Source organism: Acinonyx jubatus, chromosome D2 (genome assembly GCF_027475565.1).
Source record: "Acinonyx jubatus isolate Ajub_Pintada_27869175 chromosome D2, VMU_Ajub_asm_v1.0, whole genome shotgun sequence".
Taxonomy (NCBI): Eukaryota; Metazoa; Chordata; class Mammalia; order Carnivora; family Felidae; genus Acinonyx; species Acinonyx jubatus.
Genome location: NC_069393.1, coordinates 38,806,543 through 38,827,854, shown reverse-complemented (window position 1 = coordinate 38,827,854; position 21,312 = coordinate 38,806,543). Strand labels below are relative to the sequence as shown.

The 21,312-nt window shown below is 47.6% G+C and overlaps 1 protein-coding gene across 1 annotated transcript in view; it reads right to left on the bottom strand.

The window, feature by feature from the left end:
* Positions 1 to 99: 99 nt before the first annotated feature.
* Positions 100 to 21,312, bottom strand: part of SH2D4B (SH2 domain containing 4B) — a 65,814-nt gene continuing 44,601 nt past the window's right edge. Inside the window, exons 6-7 of the mRNA XM_027062436.2 lie at positions 8,728 to 8,948; positions 100 to 4,549 (exon numbers count right to left, since the gene is read on the bottom strand). Of these exons, the coding sequence (XP_026918237.1) occupies positions 4,457 to 4,549; positions 8,728 to 8,948 (314 nt within the window). The 3' untranslated portion in view covers positions 100 to 4,456. The remainder of the gene's footprint in view (positions 4,550 to 8,727; positions 8,949 to 21,312) is intronic.

Sequence of the window (21,312 nt, the reverse complement as noted above, 5' to 3'; positions counted from 1 at the left end):
GAGAATCGCTCCTAAGAGTAGATTTAGATAAAGCAGACCAAGAGAGCAAAATAATTCGTGACATATGCACATAATTGAAAGCCAGGGTCAGCACGCATTCTCTGTAAAGGGCCAGACGGTAACTATTTCAGGCTTTCCAGGCCCTACACAGCCAAAGACACGATGTCAACAAATGAGCGTGGCTCTCTTCCAATAAAACTTTCTTTATGAGTGCTGAAATTTGAATGTAATAAAATTTTCACAGGTCATAAAATGTTATTCTTCTTTTTAACTTTTTTTCCAACCACTTGAAAATGTACAAACCACTCTTGGCTCTTACTTAGGCTGTAGAAACATAGGGCCTCAGGCCAAATTTGGCCTGTAGCAATGGTTTGCAAAGCCCTGCTTTCAAAGCTGGTTTCTCAAAGTGTGGCAGACAGTTCAGCAACATCAGCAGCACCCAAGGGCTCATTAGAAATACAGAACCTCAAGCCCCACCCCAGATGCACGCAAGGAGAATCTGCATTTTAAGAACATCCCTTTGTGTCTGATTTGCACACCTGAGTTTGAGAAGCACTGGTTTAAGGTCTACGCGGACTCTGAAGCCAGGTTGGCAAATCCCAGCTCTAAAATACGAATTCCCAGACAGGTAACGCTGGGGAGGTCCTAAACGCCTCTGTGCTTCAGTTTCCCCATGCGCAAGGTGGAGATGATAGCATTGTCTGCCTCAGCATGATTGTGAGTACACATACACACACACACACACACACACACACACACAGCTGAAACAGAATTTGTCATTACTATTACAAAATCTCGCATCATGACAGTTGATGCTTGAACCACATGGGTTTGAACTACATGGGTACACTTATACACGGTTTCCCCCCCAATAAATACAGTGCTCTAAATGTATTTTCTCTTCAGTATGATTTTCTTCTTTTTCTATTTTTTTTATTATTATCTTTTTTATTTTAAAGATGGAGGGGGAGCATGAGCATGGGAAAGGGCCAAAGGGGGGGGAGGAGAGAGAGAGAGAGAGAGAGAGAGAGAGAGAGAAAGAGAGAGAGAGAGAGAGAGAGAAAGAACCTCAAGCAGGTTCCATGCTCAGCACAGAGCCTGACATAGGACTCAATCCCACAACCCTAGGATCATGACCTGAGCCAAAATCAAGAGTCAGACACTCAACCAACTGAACCATCCAGGTGCCCCCAGTATGATTTTCTTAATAACATTTTCTTTTCTCTAGGTTCTTTATTGTAAAAATACAGTATATGATACATATAAAAAAGTAGGTGTTTCATTGGCCGTTCATGTTATTGGTAAGGCTTCTGTCAACAACAGGCTATTAGTAGTTAAGTTTGAGGTTACTCAAAAGCTCTATGTGGATTTTTGAGCGTGTGGGGGGCCGGTACCCCACACCCCCACATTATTCAAGGGTCGACTACATTTTCACAGGCCACCATCTGAGACAGTCACGGTTTACCCCATTTCACAGAGGAAACGATGGCCCAGAGAACTGGAAACACTTGTCTAGGGTCACCGAACAGAGGTCTTTCTGGCTCCAGATTTGGTCCTCAGGCTAACGAAGGGTTCAAGGGTATAAAAAAGGGCCGCACTCCCCAGGCACCCGGGTCTTCATGTCCAGGGCTCCATTCCCACTCCCAGAAGCCACTTGCAGCCTATGCTCCCCAGACCCCTGCACCCCAGGTGTCCAGCTCCCCAGCTCAGCCACACAGGGCTCTCCCTGACCGGGACCCCAAGTCACCCTTCCATTCGTCGACGTTTATCTTCCGATAAGTTGCCTAGTGTTTTTTACAACTTCTCTTTCTAGTTCCAGACTGTAAATTTTCTCTATGCAGAATCTTGTAGCTGACTGACTGTTTTTCATTATATTTGCAAGGCTCGGGGAGGGAAAAAAAAAAAAAAAAAAAAGCCAATCCCTTTATTTGAGAATCCTGACATTTATTAGCATAATAAAACTCTCAAGATGAAATTGCAGTTTTCCAGACAGTAATTTCATTTGCAGGACAACTTACGAGGAATTTATTTTAAGGCCAGGTAAAACCTAAAATATATGAGATGTGCAGAAAGTGCAGGCCCCAAACTGAATGAAATAAATGTGTTAGGCATGGAAAACCCAGCTGTTGTCTCTCACATATTAATTAGGAGCGACAGAAACAACAGCTCAGGGGTTCAGGTTCTCAACCCTTGGTCTGCTTTCAGAGCTGCTGCTAGTTCTTGGAATAAGAAGCTTCCTGTAACACCTTGAAAATCAACACCATGTCCCCCTGACACATCGCTGCTGAGCCCAGAATAATTGTTGCTGTTAGTGGGGTTGTTATTAGCGATGCCTTCCATTTAGATAAAGCTTTTCTACTGCTCATGTAACTGACCCTCCAAAAAAAACCAGTGACAGCCAGACAAAAAGCTCTCTTCTCAGTATACTGAGAAGCTTTCATGGGGTTAACTGACTTGAACAAAGTCACATAGTTTGTAAGTAGCATGGCCAAAACTAAAATTCAGCTCGTCTGAGGCCACTCGACGTCTAATAGAAGAGAATCGAACCATAATCGGTAATAGTTTTAAAGCGCTTCCGTATTCAGGAAGCCAGCTTCCTGCCTTCCCTTGGTTTTATTCATTCAGGGGCCCTGTGAGACGGCAGAAGGGCGCCAGGTTGCAAAGCTGACATTATCGAACACATCTGTACGATGGGGCCTTCCCTGGCTTTCCCTAAGTGGCAGAGCCTGCGGCAAATGCCTCTGTGGTGTCATTCAGCTCAAGAGTGCCATCCTGGGGGGGGGGGGGGGGGGGAGCAGGAGAGCGAGGCGGGGAAGGAGGGGGGCCACACAGGAGGGGGTGGGCCTCATCCGGCTGCTCCTTGGTTCCATCGGGACTAGTTGCTCCATCTTGCAGGACTGTTTTCCCAGAGGTCATAGGAAGAGCTGCCGGTCCAAACAGCTCCCCCGGAGGAGGAAGACAGAAGAACTAATCCTCAAGCTGCTGTCTCCCATTGATGCAAGCTTCACCGCATGGGGAGTTAACTGCCCTGCTCCTGCTGGTTTTCTGGTGTCTTCTGCGTCTGCAGCCATAGGGGATGAGAGGCCCAGAGCCCCACGTGGGGCCAGGTGGCGTTGGCTTATCTCAAATGAAGCTGATGGGCCCAGTGGTGAAAAACAGAGTCCACGCAGAACTGATTGCAGTGATGGTGACCAGGGCATAATAAGCAGCCAAGGATGTGAAGAGTAGAAGAGGCAAGAGAGGAAATGGAGCATAAGAGATAACGTGACGGAAGAGATGCATGATGTGAGAGGTGTGTGACGTAAGATATGTGTGACGTGACCATCAGGTAACGTATGCCCGTCCACCGACAAGGCACAAAGTCCATCCATCCTCCCACTGCCACCAAATACGGGGCTTCTAGCATTACAATACTAGTAAGGTCCAGGGTGGGGAGTTGAACACAAGTCTGCTTGATGCCACTATAATATTCCCATCACAACATGCTGTCTCTACACATATGTCCATAAATGTGAAGGCAGAGTGTGGGCAAAGACACTGCCCCTGAGAGTTATTCAGGGTCACTGGAAGAATCCTGTTGATATGAAAAACATAGCCAGAGTAAGTGAACACAAGGATCAATGTCCAAAGGACCGTAAAGGCAGAAGCAATCATTTAAATAACCTGCATAAAGAGGGGTAAATCCTAGAGAGCAAAGGCTTTTTTGGATTTATAATTCACCCCAGGTTTTGGGCACATTTATTGGGACTGCATGAAACCACTGCCTCAATATTGTAAAACCAGGGTCAAGATATGCTTCCAAGACCAAGCAGGGGTGGCAAATAAGGAAGGCAGGGCAGCATCCGTCACCTATTCTGGAAGCGGGGTCTCAGAAGCCGTGGGTAATTCCAACGGTAAAACCAATGAGGGCAATAACATACACCATTAAAGACACAGCGTCTCTATTTTCCATATAAATTCTTTGCAACGTTTCTTCCATCCTCTCCATGACTTTATAAACAGAACAGGTAGGAAATAACTTACTAGAAACGACTGCTGATTAGTGTTGGAAAACTTTCAGAAGAACTGCATCCATTCAAACAAATATTTATCGAATGCCTACCATATGTTAAAATCAGGGTTCGGCACTGGAATTATTTTCGATTATCAAAACATGGTCCGTGTGCTCTAGGAGCTCCATTTAGGGCAGGTAGGCTTCTCTTCTGAAGTCATAACTAAACTCTTCATGAAAGAGTTGCGGCAGCTATTTGCAATTTCTGTCCTGGGCATCGGGACAGGGACCGATAGCACATATGCCATGTATTTCATATCCCTTGAGGCATACCAATCCACTTAATCCACTGGATGGTGGTGGATATTCCAGAAGGCCATAAGGAAGGATTTGAGCTGGGCAATTCTTAAGTTGAGTTCAAAAACCGGATGCCCAAAGAAGTCCAACTGGTACGGGGGGAAAAAATCATTCAAACAACAGGTGGTAGTCTGGCGGGCTGTCCCTCTGCCCACAGGGTTCCTGCAGCAGCTCTCCCCCTGAAACAGTGATAATTTCCTCCTAAAAGGGAAAACAAAGAGGAAAGAGCACTTATAATCAAGCAAGGGAAATAAACATCCGCCAGAGACAGACCAGTTCAAGGTAGAAAGTCTATGAATATGTATCTGCCTTCTCCTCACTCAAATTTATAGAAATGACAGGGGGGAAAAATCCGCGTTTAAAAAGACATAAATCCATATTGGGAAAACGGAAAGAAATCCAACACGGGAAAATAAGAAGGAAGGCCATCCACAAAGCTAAATGTTAAAGAGTACTGAAAAACCAAAAGACCTACAGGATGAGATTGTCGGAGGAGGTAACGTAGGGCAGGGGCTGGGGAACCCCAGACAGCAAAGGTCTTTGCCTTGGGCAGATCAGAAGTGAGGAGAGACCACCAAAGCTCCTACACTTCCATGCCCAAAAGATGAGCTAGCTACTCACTATCAACTCCAACCCTTACAGCATGGAGAGAACAGATTTGGGAAACAGGGACTACATCCATTGATGGATAAACAGGAAATTTCAGGTTCAGACACCACCTCATAGCTCAAAATCTATAAATATTTAAGGAAAAATCACACCTATAAAAGAAAGATGCCAAACTCAACAACAGAATGGACATTGAAGAGAAGGTCAAGTTTATAAAACAAACAGAAGGAGCCTTTAAGGGACGGGTATTAATCTCCTCAGGAGAACATAAGAACATAAATCATCCATGAGATAAGAATGGGCTATATTTTTTTCAAAATTAAAGAACCTGGAAATGAAAAGAATGCCCATGTAAATAAAAATTTCCATAGAAGACCTGAGGGGCAGGATGGACATAACTAAAGAGCGATTCTGTTGCTGGAAGAATTGACACATCAGTAAGAAAGGAGATGTCTAAGTAGAAAATGGACAGAAGACAGGAACAGACAATCCCCAGCAGAAATCCAAGTGGCCAGTAAACATATGAAAAGATCCTCTGTGCCAGTAGGAATCAGAGAAATGCGAGCTAATCAACAAGGAGATACAGCATCTGCCCATCTAATGGGAAAAAATTAAAATGACTGATAATCCCCAGGGCTGGCAGCAGTGTGGGGAAACAGCCTCATCTCACTTTGGCAGAAGCATGAATTGGCGCTATGTTTTTGGAGGGCAATCTGGCAGATCTTTTCAAATTAAAATGTGCATAATCTTCTATCCAGCAATCCCAGTACGAGGGATCCATCCAGAGAAATCCTTGCACATGCGCCCTAAGTGACATAGACACAGACAAGCAAATCTCTGCAGCCCCGTTTGTGATCGTGGGAGCCTGGAAGCTGACTAAGTGGCCATTGCGGAACACCATGGGGCACGTACAAGGATGTGGTGTGTGGACTGAACAGAAACGTTTCAGTAACAGCCAACGTCCTGATCACTTACAAATGTCAGGTATACTGTTTCGGCAATTTACACAGTGCTCTCTCAGTGAAACCTGCCAGTGACCCTAAGGAGGCGAGTGCTATTTTGAAACCCATTTTACTGAGGAGGAAACTAAAGCATCAAATCATCAGTAGTTGCCTGCAATCACACACAGTAATGAAGTTGGGATTTAAAACTTAGCAGCCTGCTTCCAGGGACCATGCTTTCAAAAAATATACCATATGATATATTGTGTTAAACAAAACAATCATATTGCTGAGCTATTAAGTAAAGAATTGTCCAGTTTATGTGAAAATTAACACAACTATGTATTTCCTTATGTACATAAATTTCTATGTTAATACCCAGGAAATACTCGGATAGATACATGGCAAACTAATAATTCAAGGTGGAGGATGGAAGTGGGGATTTTAATATTTATTTTTGAGGGACAGAGACAAAGTGTGAGTGGGAGAGGGGCAGAGAGAGAGAAGCAGAATCCAAAGCAGGCTCCAAGCTCTGAACTGTCAGCACAGAGCCCCACGTGGGGGGTTTTTTTGTCAGTTTTTTTTTTAATTTTTTTTAACGTTTATTTATTTTTGAGACAGAGAGAGACACAGCATGAACAGGGGAGGGGCAGAGAGAGAGGGAGACACAGAATCTGAAACAGGCTCCAGGCTCTGAGCGGTCAGCACAGAGCCCGACGCGGGGCTCGAACTCACGGACTGTGAGATCATGACCTGAGCCAAAGTCGGACGCTTAACCGACCAAGCCACCGAGGCGCCCCCCCAACGTGGGGTTTAAACCCACGAACCGTGAGATCATGACCTGAGCCAAAGTCAGCCGCTTAACCAACTGAGCCACCCAGGGGAAGTGGGGATATTAAATGAACAAGGCACAGGGCGTCTGGGTGGCTCAGTCAGTTAAGTGTCAGACTTTAGGTTAGGTCATATCTCATGGTTTGTCAGTTTGAGCCCCGCATCAAGCTCTGTGCTGACGGTGCAGGGCCTTCTTTGGATTCTCGCTCTCTCCCTCTCTCTCTGCCCCTTCCCTGCTTGCGCTCTCTCTCTCTCAAAATAAATAAACTTAAAAAAATCTTTAAAGAACAAGGATCTCACCTTGTACTGTATCTGATTTTTCTTAGAATGTAATCATAAATTAGTTGTGTAATTAAAATTTTAATTTACACACGCTGGCCATCAGATTGGCACATGGGCATAGATGAGCTCTCCCTTTTGTGAAAGAAACAAAATTGGATTGGCAGTCTCCAACCCCAGATTCGGAAGAGAATAAAGACCTTCAAAGATACTGTTCAAGCCTTCCTGTGCAGGAACCATAGCATAGCATCTCCGAGAGACGGACCTTTTCCCTTTGCCTAAACACTTCCAGGGGCAAGAAGTTCATCGCTGCTCAAGGCACATTATATTTGATAGGGGAAACCAAGCAGTGTGGTACAGAGGGAAAAGGCACAAGCTTTAGAGGCAGACAGCCTGAGGATTAACTGCTGGACCTAGTGGTACCAGCCACGAAAACTTAGGGAAGCTACCCAAGCTCCCTGGCTTTGGTTTCCTGATCTGTGAAATATGCCTCCCTCACAGAGCTGCCATGAAGATTACGTGAGAACATGATGTACAGCAACAGGCACAATGCCGGATACAGAGAAGGTGCCAACATCCACACATGCCCTCGCTCTCTCTTTCCTAGAATTGTTACAAGACTGTTCCCGACACAGGTAGAAATCTGCCTTCAACCTGGTGAGTCCAGTTTTCCAGCCGTACTCTCCAGCCAATGTCTAGGTATTTGTAAACGGGTGATTGTCTATGTGCCTGACTTACAAGGTCAAGTCAGGAGCTGTCCTCAGAGCCCTGGGAACATCCATGAAGAGAAAACAATGCAAATCCAAGAGTCCCTATTACAGCAAAAACCCAGTGAGATGGTCAAGTAACCCTGAGAACCTTTCCGCAGGTGCAAAGCTCAGGGAGATGGTGAGCTCCCACCACTCTGTCTCTCGGAATCCCTCCCCCACCCTTCTGCGCCATCGAGTTCCATCTTAGGCTTTCTCCCAGCTACCAGTTACCACCGTGCCAACAGCCACATCAACACAAAAGTTGCTGCTGTCTAAATATATTGTTCGGAAGGCAACATCTTTCCCAATGAGAGGTCTACAGCAGGGGACAAATAACAAGACAGGGTTCTGGAAAACAAGAACTTCCATACCACTTCCCAGTTACAGAGCACTGTTATGTACACTGCCTCATCTCATGCCTGGTTAGGAAACTCAGGTTCAGGGAGGGCTAAGGAACCTACCCAAGGTCATACACATACCAAGTGGTAAAGCTGTAGTTGGAACAAGAGACATTGTAACTCTACTAGAAAAGCTTCTCAAACCACGGGGCTGACAGCTAGGCTTCAGCTAACCCTACAGAGCTGCCAGAGACCTGCCTAGAATGTTCTCAAGCAGGACATCCTAGGGATGAGTTGTAGGTGAGATGCAGGCTTGGACTGAAGGTGAGTCAACCAGCTCCTAAGTGTTGACAGTAGGAAGCTCTCAGCTACTCGAGGTAAGAAGACGCTAGGGACCAGGTGCCTGTATCAGTCAGGGGGTAAGCCAAAGAGAAAAACAGAAGGTCCCAGAGCCTGTCTAGACAACTGTACTCTCTTCCACCCCAATGTTCCATGTTCCTGTGATCCTACAGACCTTCGGGGGCTGCGTGCTCCCTCTCCACCTCCTCTCTTAGAACACCTACAACCTGGCTCTCCTTCAGCTCAAGTTTCTACCAGTCCCATCTCTCAACCAGCACCCCTACGAGGGATACCTTGTGGAAATCAATGAGATCAGTGAGCGTCGCATGGCGATTGGGGTCCACTCCCAGGAAGCTGTAAAAATCTCCAGAGGCATCCACAAGAAAGTGCTTGAACCCTTTCTGCAGGCGATAGGATAGGGTATAACCCCAGATTTTCTCACTGACCCGGACCAAAAATGCTCCCTCTGTCATGTTCTCAAGGAGATCTTCTGCATCTTCTCGGCTAATAATTCCTGGTTTAAAAGAGGGGGAAAAAAAGGCCATAGGTTCAGCAAACCTTCCCCTGCCACTCTCCTCCACTCATCCCTGCCCCTCATCCTCCTTCAAGGGTGTCAGGAAGGGAGGCTGCGGGGGGGGCTCAGGTACTTGCCTCATTCCACAGTGGGCTCATCTTGGCCCAGAACAAGCTGTCTGGGCAGAATTCCTACTAGGACCTGAGTTTAGCATTCTTTCCTCCAAATTATGCCACACTAACTTGGATTAACTGGGTAAGCAAAGAATTAGCAATGAGCCAGGATTATAGCATCTATCAATTACAAATAAGAGTCCTGCTTTGATAACAACACTGGAGGGACTTACGATTACTACCCCAGTTACCTTTCCTGTACCCGTGAATGAGCGCCTGAACACAGCACGTCCTCTGAAGAAGAAAGAGGGCTTCCTCCATCCACCTGCGGACACCAGGCAAACAGCCCAAAGGACAAAATTTTCTACAGTCCTTCACAATGTGCTTTCACCACAGTATGAAAGGCGGTCTGGCCCTGGAGTCGAGTATTCGCCAGTGGCTATCTCCAGCAGGGCTTTTAGGGAGCTGCGCTCATCTGGATAGAGCACAGGAAGCCATGCGTGCAGTGGGTCCGCCTCTGAGGGCAGGGCAGTGGGAAGAGGGCAGGAGCCAGAAAACCTAGATTACCTACTGACCCCTGCCTTCACCCGGGCTACGGGATGTTCAGCCAACCCCTCAACTTCTGCGGTGTCCTTCGACGTTTAAGTGATCATCTTAATCCATCCACTTCGAGGGCACCTCACAACTTTCAAGTCAGATAAAGTTCATGAAAGCCTTTCATAAATTGAGAACAACTAGGGACATGTTGGCTGCTGTTGTCCTCTGTTATTTCGGGGGAGAGGAGGAGCACACTGTCTTGTTCACACGCCCACCTGTTCACCCGCTGCATACATTCAGTGGGATCATTTACGGCAGTGACATAGCCACGGGGTAGAAGGCAGCTGGGCTGTTCATCCCTGTGACCCAGGGACTTGTGACTTGTCTCACGCTGCACCCTGGTACCTCTTTCAATATTGCACTTTCCTGTAGTGTTCCCCTCCCCCCACACACACACACCACCATCACTCTCCTACTTATAGGTCATCTGGCCAGACTTTCCTTGCACCCAAAGCAGAGGACATAGAGGCAATCACACTGTCACCTGTCCCCCTTTTAAAGACAGCCAACACAAATGGGGGCCACGTCTTTCCTCCTTGCCCAGGACTTATCAAGAGGCAATCAAGTGAGCCACCCTCTCCCCAACCAGGCTATAGAAGTAGGAAATTAGGAAGAGAGAGAGGAAGGGAAGGAAGTAGGGAGCCCTTCTGCCACAGGACACCTGAAGAATCGCACACAAACCCCTCGTAGGCAGGAGGGTGCACCCTGGGGCTGTCCCCTACCCCCAGGGAGGGCATTAGTGCCTTCGGCCAGGGAAGCAGTGACAGCCAAAAGAGGGCCAAAATGGCCCACCTGGAATCTGTCACAAGACTCAGCACAGTCCCTCACCCACCTCCCTGCCCCAATATCAGAGGACCTAGACCCTAAAGGTAGCTGGGGTGGGGAAGAAAGTGAGACAGTGTAGAGCCGGCTCAGGAGGAAGAGGGACCAGCAAATGTCACCCCCAACCCCATTCCCCACACCTCAAGCTAAAGCCCAGCCCAGACTGGAAACTGGGAGAGGAGAGAAGTGTTACATGGGGTAGGAGACTGAACAATCAAACTTGAATAGGACTCGACTTTTTACCGCCCGAAAGTGACCAGTAAGACCAAAAGGACAATGTCATGTCTCTCTGCCATCTAAAACCTTTGAATAGCCCCCCTGAAATCCAGCAGAGTCCGGCTCAGCAATGACAGGCACTGGGCTCCGGGACCCCATCTCACCCACCTCTCTAGGCTCATTCGCTCACTCTCTCATGAGCCATTACTGGCTGCTGACCTCCAGCCCCCCTTGTGCAGAAGCCTCAGCCCCAGCCCAGCCCCCTTTGTCCCAGCGGACCCCAAATCCTCAATGAAGGATGTCTCTTCTCTCCTGGGAAGCACAGGCTGCTGATCACTTACACTCCGCCTTTGTGCAAGTTAGAAAAAGATGTCCCTCTGAGTGGTAGAATTTGAAAAGGGTGCCCGTCTGGACCCAAATGGCCAAGCTCTCGTTTCTGCATTTCAGTCCCTCCTGCCCACAACTAGCCCTCTTGGCAAGTTCGCTTTACTCGGCGCGCAATCTGCTCAACCCTGTCAGGAAATCACTTCTACACCAGGAGGCTGCACGGGATACCCACCTTTGAGCTTTCATAACACCCTGCCCAGAGGCTACAGTACACTAGGAAACAGGCGGTGAACGGCTCAAGGATAGAGCCTGTGGCAACTGTGGGACCCTCAGGACGGACTCCGCTGCAAACAGTGTCTGGACTGACAGCCTCCAGCTGCTGCTCAGGACGCACCGCTGAAGCATATTCTCCCCAGCCTGCTTCTGGCACAGAGGGTACAAGACCGAGTGCCCTTGGGGCATCTGGCTGGCTCAGTCAGTTAAGCGTCCAACTCCTAGTTTCAGCCCAGGTCATGATCCCACAGTTCGTGAGTTCGAGCCCTGCACTGGGCTCTCTGCTGTCAGGGCAGAGCCCGCTTCAGGTCCTCTGTCCCTCTCTCTCTCTGCCCCTCCCCTGCTCTCTCTCTCTCAAAAGTAAAATAAACATCAAAAAAAAAAAAAAAAAAAGACTGGGCACCCTTGCCTCAGAGCACAGAGGTTTCTATGACTGAGCACAAGGGTACTGGAGCCACCGTGCCCACCCAGTGCAGGACTTCTGAGTGAGCAATCCTTGCTCTGGGGTTTCCCATCAGCCCCAGCAAGACTTGCCCTGAGCTGCGCTCCAGTAGCAGGCTCCTCCCCCAACCGCCCCTCCTTCCCTCGCTCCCTCCCTCCCTGCACCACTGTCTGAAGACTCCCCACCTTCTCCTGCTCCCTCTCCTCTTTATCCTTCATAGGCATTTCTTCCAGTAAATCCCTTGCACTTCTGCTTCCCAGAAGCCCCACACTGACACAGAAGCTGATGTCAGTGCCCCAAGGACCTGGAATGCTGGGGGGCTTGTCCAAAGCAGTAATCCAGAGCGTGGACTAAAACCACAGCTCAGGGACTTGTTCAACAGGTGGCCTTGGGCAGGTTACTTAAGCTTCTGAAACCCAGGGCGGCGTCCTCATCTATTAAGCAGTCGCACTAATACTATCTATGTCATAAGGTTGCTCGAGCCTACATTAAATTAATGTGTGAACGTGCTTACCACAGTGCCTGAGAACACAATGGCCATCTAATTTTTTTTTTTATAAAAAAAGAATGCATGCAAGCAGGGGAGGGGCAGAGGGAGAGGCAGAGAAAATCCCAAGCAGGCTCCATGCTCCTTGTAGAGCACAACGCGGGGCTCGATCTCACACCGAACGGGCTGAGCCGAAATGAAGAGTCAGACACTCAACCACTTAACCGCCTGAGCCACCAGGCACCTCCGCAATGGCCGTCTAATACACGTAACTAGTTTGCCCTGGCCACACCAAGGGTGCTGCTCGTGTGCCAAGACTGGATGTCACCTTGTGCTGGTAGCAGCCTTGGTCATCGTGCTGCCAGGCTGTGCTGCCCAAGCACCCAATCCCCCCAGACTGAGGCTGCTGAGGAGGACTTCTTCTGGTGGGGACTGCTCAGGTCCCTGGGCCCCAGCCTGCACTGCCATCACCACCTCCCTCCCTCCCCCCGCAGACTCTTCCGGGTGTCTGGAATAGTAAACATCTGTGAGACCTGCCCCGCTCTTGGATACTTAACCTAGAAATCAAAATTGTATCTGGGCCCAAGACCAAAAGGAGTACAGCTTCATCGTTTAGGATGGCACTGGCCATTTCACAGCAAACCTGACCCCCAAGAGAATTAGTGGCTGGGAGCCCCGAGGGACACTTACAAGGAGAAGCTGTCACATTTTCCTGCCCCGTTCACCCTGCCCTCCCCATCTCCCTCTCTCTCTCCCTGGATGGCCTCTAAGCCAAGTGTACTGATCCTAAGCACTAACCATACCCCAACCCATCCCACCTCTGCCCCTTCTAAACACTCCACAACCTCTTGGCTGAGGAAGAAGGGAGAGCTTCACCTCACCCCTTCTGACTGGGGAGCGAGCACAGTGCTCCCCAGGGATCACGGGAACTTTCTGCCTCAGCCAGTGACCAGGGCTGGCTGAGGGGCATGGCCGAGGCCCCACAGCACCTGTTCTGGAATGGTCACTGGAGACTGCAACTGTAGATCCCTTCTGAGCCAATTCTCACCCACCAACAATGGGAAATGTAGCGTTTCCTGTAATTTCTCTCCTTCCTCCCTTTAATAAGTATGTATTAAGCACTCTCTAGGAGCCAAGCCCCATGCTCAGCACCTGGGAGTCAGCACTGAATGAGAAACAGTTCCTGCCTCCCAGAAGTTTTGACTCTGGACAGAAGTAGAGATTGGCAGAATTTTTATTTTATTTTACTTTATTTTATTTTATTTTATTTTATTTTATTTTATTTTTATTTTTTTATTTTTTTTTAAGAAAAGGCTCATCGTAACCAGTGGTGATCAAGGCCACGGGTGCTATGGGAGCACCCAGGGGAAGCACCCCACCCAGCTCTGGTGCCAGGGGCAGAAGTGACAGTTAGACTAAGACCAAAAGGGTTAAAACAGAGGGGTGAGGCAAGTATCTGTTTTGCAAAAGGGATTAGCACATAAGTCTTCATGGCAGGAGGGAAGGCCAACGTAGGAGATGGGTGGTGACAACATACACAGAGGTCGGCAGGGGCCAAGCTCCCATGCGCTCCCCAGACCATTAGAAGGATTCTGGACCTAATTCTGAGGGCAATGAGAAACGACTGGTGTTCCCTAAGCAGAAGAAGAATATGAGAATGTTCAAGGATAAAAAAATGGCCTCAGGGGGTATGAATTATAGGCACACAAGCTAGCGATCTCAATGCAATGAGGGCTCCTTCATCTAAGCATTTCTTCATAGCTACATTTCCATAGCTACAGCACTGGAATCTAGCTCCCAGACCACTAGTCTGCCAGAAATGGCTTCTATATTGAAGCAGGGGGGTAAAAGGACACATCGGGGGTTACATGAAAAGCCTCATGTCACAGCCAGCATGGGACACCATCTGGGGCCTCAGTGGGCCTCATCTCCTTCAGTCTTCCTACCATCCCAATTATCATCACTTCATAACTGAGGACACTGAGGGTCAGCAAGAAAAGGGACTTCCCCAAGGCCACAGAGCTATTAAATGGCGGAGTCAGAATTTGAACTCAGGTCCTCAGACTCCAAGTCTAGTACTCTTTGCTCTACACCATGTTATCTCATGCAGAGGACAGTAAGGGCTGTGAAAGGCGCAAGAAGGAGGAGACTAATGTGGCCTGTAGAAAAGTCAGGGCAGGCCTCAAAGAGGCAACGAAGGGGGATGAGAAGCAGGCCTTGGGGGCTGGGTAGATTCCGTGGCCGTAAGCCGAGGTGGTGAGGTAAAAGGGGAGAAGGAGAGATAAAATGAGTGAAGAGTCACAGCGAAGACTAAGAAGAACGAGTCCATGGCACATTTATAAAAATGCAACCTAAGAGAAGCCTAATTTAAGTCTCAGGACAGGAAGAGACACAGCAGATGGACGGAAAGATCTAGCATGTGTATGATCTGGATCCCAGAGAAGACCGGTGAGGAGAATGGAGAGGAGGCAATATTTAAGAGTGATTCATCACAGACACATCATGGGGAAACTGCACAAAGCCACTTAACGTCTCATTTTGTCAACCAGAGAAAAAGACTGATTGTCTACAAAGAATGAACAATTAGACTGTTGGTTAACTCCTCAGTTGCAACAGTAGAAGCCAGAGGACAATGGGATAATATTTTCAGTGCGCTGAGAAAAAAAATAACAGTGTTTAATGAAACTATCTTTCAAGGAGGACGAAATAAAGGCATCTTCAGAAAAAAAAAAAGTTGAGAAAATTGACAATTAGGGATATTCTAAAGGACGTACTTCAGGTAGAAGAAATTGGATCCTGGATAGACCATCTGAGAGGCTAGAAGGCATGATGAGCACAGATATCGCAGGTTAAGTTAAAAGTATATGTTGACTTACAAAATAATACTAATAATGGATAATGGAGGGTTTAAAAAAAGATAGAACTGTAATGTTGACAACATCTGATCAGTTGAGAGTAGAAATGCTGGACTTCAAAAAATCTATGTGTTTAGGGGGTACCTGGCTGGCTCAGTCGGAAGAGCACGCGACTCCTGATCTTGGGGTCGTGAGTTCAAACTCCATGTTGAGTATTCAGATTACCTAAATAAAAAAAACTTCAAAAAATAATAAAAAACAAAAATAGGGGCAGCTGGGTGGCTCAGTCAGTTAAGCTTCCAACTCTTGATTTCGGCTCAGGTCATGATCGCACGGTTCATGATCGAGCCCCGAGTTGGGCTCTGCACTGACAGCACAGAGCCGGCTTGGGATCCTCTGTCTCTCCCTCTCTCTCCGCCCCTCCCCCACTCACGCCCTCTCTCGTGTGCCCACTCTCTCTCAAAATAGATAAATAAACATTAAAAATAAATAAAAATTCTGTGTGTTTAGGAAGAGGGTAACGATATACATCAACTTTAGGATACGTGAAATATGAATGTTAAATCCTCTAAACCAACCACTGAAAGACGAGCACTGAGAGCGGTATAACCTCCAAACAATGGAGATGGAAAAATGCAATGAGAGAAAAGTTTTTTTCAATGAAGCGTGAAACGAGCTAATAACTAAAAAATAACACCACTATAGTTCCGTTTATATTAAATGGAAAAGCTCACAAAGCTAAACACTACAGTGTTTGGAGATTAACATAGAAATAAGAAATGAAGCAAAGAGCTGATGGAGAAAATATTCAGGCGACAGATCACATCTGGTGGAAGGAGCAGGGGCTGCCCTGGGGACGAGCACACAGGTGCTTCCAGGATCGGTCGTGTCCCGCTGCTGAAGCTCCCTTCATGCCCTTCACATCTGTACGTGCACACACCACGTATATTCAACATTGAATATTTTAAGTATTTAAATATCATTGCTCTGTACCTCCCCACACATTATGCTATGACATTCATTCAAAGTCGGTCAATGTCCTTTGAGGGATGGGGAGGTTATCACCTAGGAAAAAAAGGATCGCTAATGAGCTTTAAATGTCAGTGTTGGCTGTTTTGAGTCTCTAGAGCATGGTTCTCAACCCTGGCCCACTCTGACTGAGTCTTGTGTCAGTCACTTTGGGAACAACAAGCATCAGTCATGTTTACAATCTTCTCAGGTAATTCCAACCGGCAGCCAGGTTTGAGACTCGCCGAGCTAGAGTGTAAACAGTCTTGCAAGCCAGGATTGGCAAAAAGGTAAAAAGTGATTTTTACATTCTAGAAACTTCCTCTGTATTTAAAGTAATACTTGGAGGTCTGAACACAATTTAACTGACCTACTCTAGAGAGGACATGGGATAGGTCCTATGAGAAGTCTCTGCCAGATGGGAAAGAGCTTTTCCTGGGCTGGGGTGGGACAGAGGGGGTGAAGGACTAAAGGGAGGGGCCCCACTCATGTTCCTGCACCCCACAGATATTGAGAAAGTAGAATATCCCCCCATACCCCAATTTTGCCCACATAATAGAGCCACAATTAGGGCAGAATGATGTATTTGGAGACAGAAGAGCCTGATGATCATGTCTGCCAGCCTCCCCAAGTTCCTGTGAATCGTGGAGGGGACCAAGGACCTCTACCGCATTCTGGTATGGGATCTGGAACATGGGGCTAGAGCAACTCTCACATTTGGCTGCTGGCAATAGGGGCTGGATCAGCCTTCTGGAGAGCCACTGGTACCCCTAGTCAAATTAACTGCATGTATATATGCTCTGGCCCAACAATTCCATTACTGAGATATATTCTAAAGAAATCGTCACACAGGTCCATAAGCATCTGGCGCCAGAGACGTAATTGGTTCTTAGACTAATCTGTGGTGCTGGTAAGTTGGGGGCAATCAGGGTGTCCATGACTCAGAGTGGATGAGCAAAACCAGGTAGATTCACCCTGAGGAATACTGTGCAGCAATTAGAAATAATAGGCCAGAGACAGGAACAGCATGGCTCTCGTAACAGATGCTCGGTGAGACAGAGTGAAGAACAAGAATGATTTACCTCAGCTTTCAGGTAAATGTACTTAAGCACAGGGTAGGACAAGGTAGAATCTGTGATGGCAGCAACATCATTTTCCAATCTGTCCAAATCCCCAAATAAGAAGAAGCAGGACAAGTAAAGACGAAACCAAAAGGCCATGGGCTATGTTTACAACAGAACTAGGTAGCAAGGCGGTCCCATGAACCCCACATACAAACAGTGGTGGGAACAAATAGTCAACACAAGACCTTCACGATACCAGGTGTTTCCACAGGAAGAAGAAAGAAGCAAGAGTGACCAATGGACCCGAGAGCAGTCAACAGGAACTCACTGGAAAGCAGGAGGCTAACTTAAGAACAGCAGTCAAAACTTGGGAAGGATTTGCCTTCTGCAATCCTGGGGAAGTGCAAGAGGCCCATGGTGACACCCTCCAGAGCCACCTCCGACCACTGGGAGTGGCATAAAAATTGAGCCGAGTAGGACAAAAGAGAAGAAAGAAGGAGAAAGTCCAGACCCACGTCGGGGGAGGGGAACAGAGCCGAGCTACTCCGGAGAGGCAAGCCGCCCTGTTTGTGAGCACTTCACAAAAATAATAGAACAGGAGGCTCTGGAAAGTCCAAAACAACTCTCCAGGCTCTTGTTTCACTTGAAATGTTCAGGCAAACTAATTTCACATAAAAACTAGCCACAGAAAAGCACCAAGGTCAATGCTACCATGAGAAAAAAAGAAAATAAAGAGCAGAGTAACCCCCCTCGGGTGATATATATATATAATATATATACAAGACCCGTTTGAACAGATACACAGTATTATCAGAGAGGCTGCTTATTGAGGAGGAATGGGAATGTGAGTGAAAAATAAAGGAGAGTAAGAAAATAAAACAATAAGGGACAGCCTTGTTCCTTTCCATAATGATCATAAACTGTGAGGACAAGAGAGGGAAGAGGGAGCCAGTGAAATGAACCTTTAGGACTTAGGGTTTTTTGAAAAAATAATCGTCATTAAGAGTGTAGCCCAGGGGCGCCTGGGTGGCTCAGTCCATTAAGCATCAGACTTCAGCTCAGGTCATGATCTCCGGGTTGGTGAGCTCCAGCCCAGAGTCAGACTGTGCACTGACAGTGCAGAGTCTGCTTGGGATTGCCTCTCTCTCCCTCTCTCTCTGCCCCTCCCCCATTTGCACACGCACGCTCGCTCTCTCTCTCTCTGTCTCCGTCCCTCCCTCTCTCAAAATAAATCAACTTAAAAAAAAAAAGAGCAGAGCCCAGAAAAGAGGCAAGGTGACCCCCGAACTTAGGCTTTGGGGTGGATGGTCTTCACTAACAGCTAATTGATGTCAGTTGTTAAAATTCAGAAGCCCCAGCAAGAGGCAAGGTACAGCCAAGTCAAGTTTAGGGGATAATCAGCGCAGGGAAGGGGACCCCTAAAAGCAGAGAACAAAGTCCAGAGATGAGCAACCAACCACGGCCTTTCTTTGGCTTCCTCCCAAGCCACAAGCTGCCCTTACACTCAGACACTACTTGGGGGGAAGGAGTGATGTTGGAGAGACCCCGTGAGAAGGGAGAAGCAGAACTTTGAGTTTAAAATTAAGGTTGAATAGTTGCTAGAAAGTAACCGAGGTAAGCTGAAAGAGACTCTTAAACCAGAGGAACCGGAAATTTTAAGGGTTTTTTTTTCAGGCATTAGCAGAATGGAGGTCCTGATGAGGTAAGATCATTTCTAAAAAGAAGTAGGGGCACCTGGATGGCTCAGTCTGTTGGGCGTCAGACAGCGGCTCAGGTCATGATCTCACAGGTTGGTGAGTTTGAGCCCCGCATCCGGCTCTCTGCTGACAGCTCAGAGCCTGGAGCCTGCTTTGGATTCTGTGTCTCTCCCTCTCTCTGCCCCTCCCCTGCTTGCACTCTGCCTCTCTATCTCCCAAAAATAAATAAACATTTTAAAAAAATTTTTTTAAGAAGTAAACAAGAAGTTACACTTGTAGGTCTTTCCAGCAACAATTAAAAAGCTTGGTGGAGAGGTAGACATAAATCTATAGGTAGACCAGGGTTTCTCAACCTGGCACTGTTGACATTTTGAGCCAGATACGGGTCTGCAGAATGCATCGTAGGATGTATAACAGCATCCCTGACCTCTACCCGCTAGATGCCAACAGCACCTTGCAGTTGTGACAACCAAATATGCCTTTAGACACTATCAGCTCTTCCCTGGGGCACAATCACCCCTGGTAAGTTGAGAACCACTGACATGGAGATAGACCCGACAGATCTCTCGTTGACAATAACAACAAAAGTTAGAGCAAAATAGTCCAGGGCTCCTCTGGGCTTTGGGCGTCAAAGGCAACTACAGCGCCCTCTGCTGGGCCTAGGCAGAAAAAGCCAGGGCCAAGGTCAGGGAACCTAAGCCTTCCAGGGCGGCTGCCCCCTGACGGTTGAGAAGCTAGGAACGCAGGAGGGGAGGATGGCCAGCCAAGAAGTCAAGGCTTAAGGCAAGGCTTGCTATCCCTGTCCCAATACCCATTAATATCGCAGGCAGGCGTCTGCACCCAGCACCCCCGCGAGGTGCAGCCAGCAGCTCCCGACTCCCTTCTTACTGCACAGAGCACGAATCCCCGTGCATCCCCGTGCCTTCTCCCAGACGCCTCACCTAATCATCTCCCTGCATCCCATGCAGATGCTCTCAAACCTGCCAGCAACTTCAAGTTGCTATCAAAATATTTATCCCACCGGTGCTAACTGTGGCAGCCCCAGGAAAGGGAAGGCACAGCTTCAAAAGACGCTCAGCTATAAGGGACCCAAAAATCCACATGTTAGCAAATTCTAAAGCCGGCCCGGGATTCAGTTCCCAGCCCCTCCTCCACCTCGATGCCCATTCCCTGAAATCATTAGCTCTGAATTGCACCTGGGTAACCAAATGAGCTCCTTTTATTTCTCTGTTAGGGTTTCTCTCTGGAAAGAAAGAAATGCAGGAGGGCCAGACACGACGGGTTTACTTTTTATGGGTCTCAATTTATCTGACGTGCATATTTCTTACAGCTTTCACTATAGCTACGCCTCACCGGCCGGCAACTCCTCCATGACGGGTTAGCTATTTCTCACTCATTTTTGTGACTTTCCTTTCTTATTGCCATACTTTCCGGACGGTATCATTAAAGAGGCTGGAATTGTTAAGCTCTTCATTCTCAACAGTTTCTTAAAGCGTCCTAAAGCCACAGAGATTGTGATAAAGGAGCTCGCATGCCTTCATTTTTTATACCTCCAAATGAAATTAAACCATAGCGAACTGCTGAGACAAGGGTTTCAGCGGATGAGCTTCTTGGTTCCAGATACAGCCATGCACAAGAGGCAGTATCCCACACCCATGACTGCCTGCTCCAAGCTGACATGCCAGGTTCAAATCACTAATGCCACTGTTGGTGACAGAGGGTTGCAACCACCCAGCAAAATGACCTCCCAACCTGGCTACCCAAGGATCCTGTGTAGCACTAACTTCAACTGGAAGCATAAATCTATTATTTGATTCATGCCGGTCTTGCTGACTGGATGGACAGTTTCACTAGGACAGAGGACAGGTTTTTTTTTCCTCTCTATGATAGACATCCATCAGTCTTGCCCACTCAGGACCTTGCCCACCCTTGCCCTTCTTCTGGCAAGGGATCGTGGACCTTCTTTTAGAAAGCCACACCCTCTCATTCATGTCTATGCAGTTGCAGTGGGATGGACTCCCTCCCGTGCCAGGTATGGTCATGTGACTCAAGCCTAGCCAATCAGAGGTCTCATGCCTCTGACCATAGGGACTGGAGTCAGGAGTGAGCATGTGACCAAAGCAGACCCAACAAGGCAGGATATGGGGACTAGTATTCAGAGTATTGAGAGAAAACCATGCCCTGTGTCTCCTGGATTTCAAACTCAGCAAAAGCGGGCATGCAACCACAGGCTGATGCATTGCTTGGGAATGAAAACAACATGTAGAGCAACAGAGCTGAGAGATGGAGAAAGGCCAGGCCAACCTAAGCTGGATCAAGCAAAGCCTGAAGCTAGACATACCTTTGGATTTTTCAGTCATATAAGCAAATAAATCCTCTCTTTGATTCTATCAGTTTGATTTTTTTTTCTGTCACTTGCAAATGAATGTAAGTTCTGTGAGGGCAGGGAAGTTGTCAGTTTCA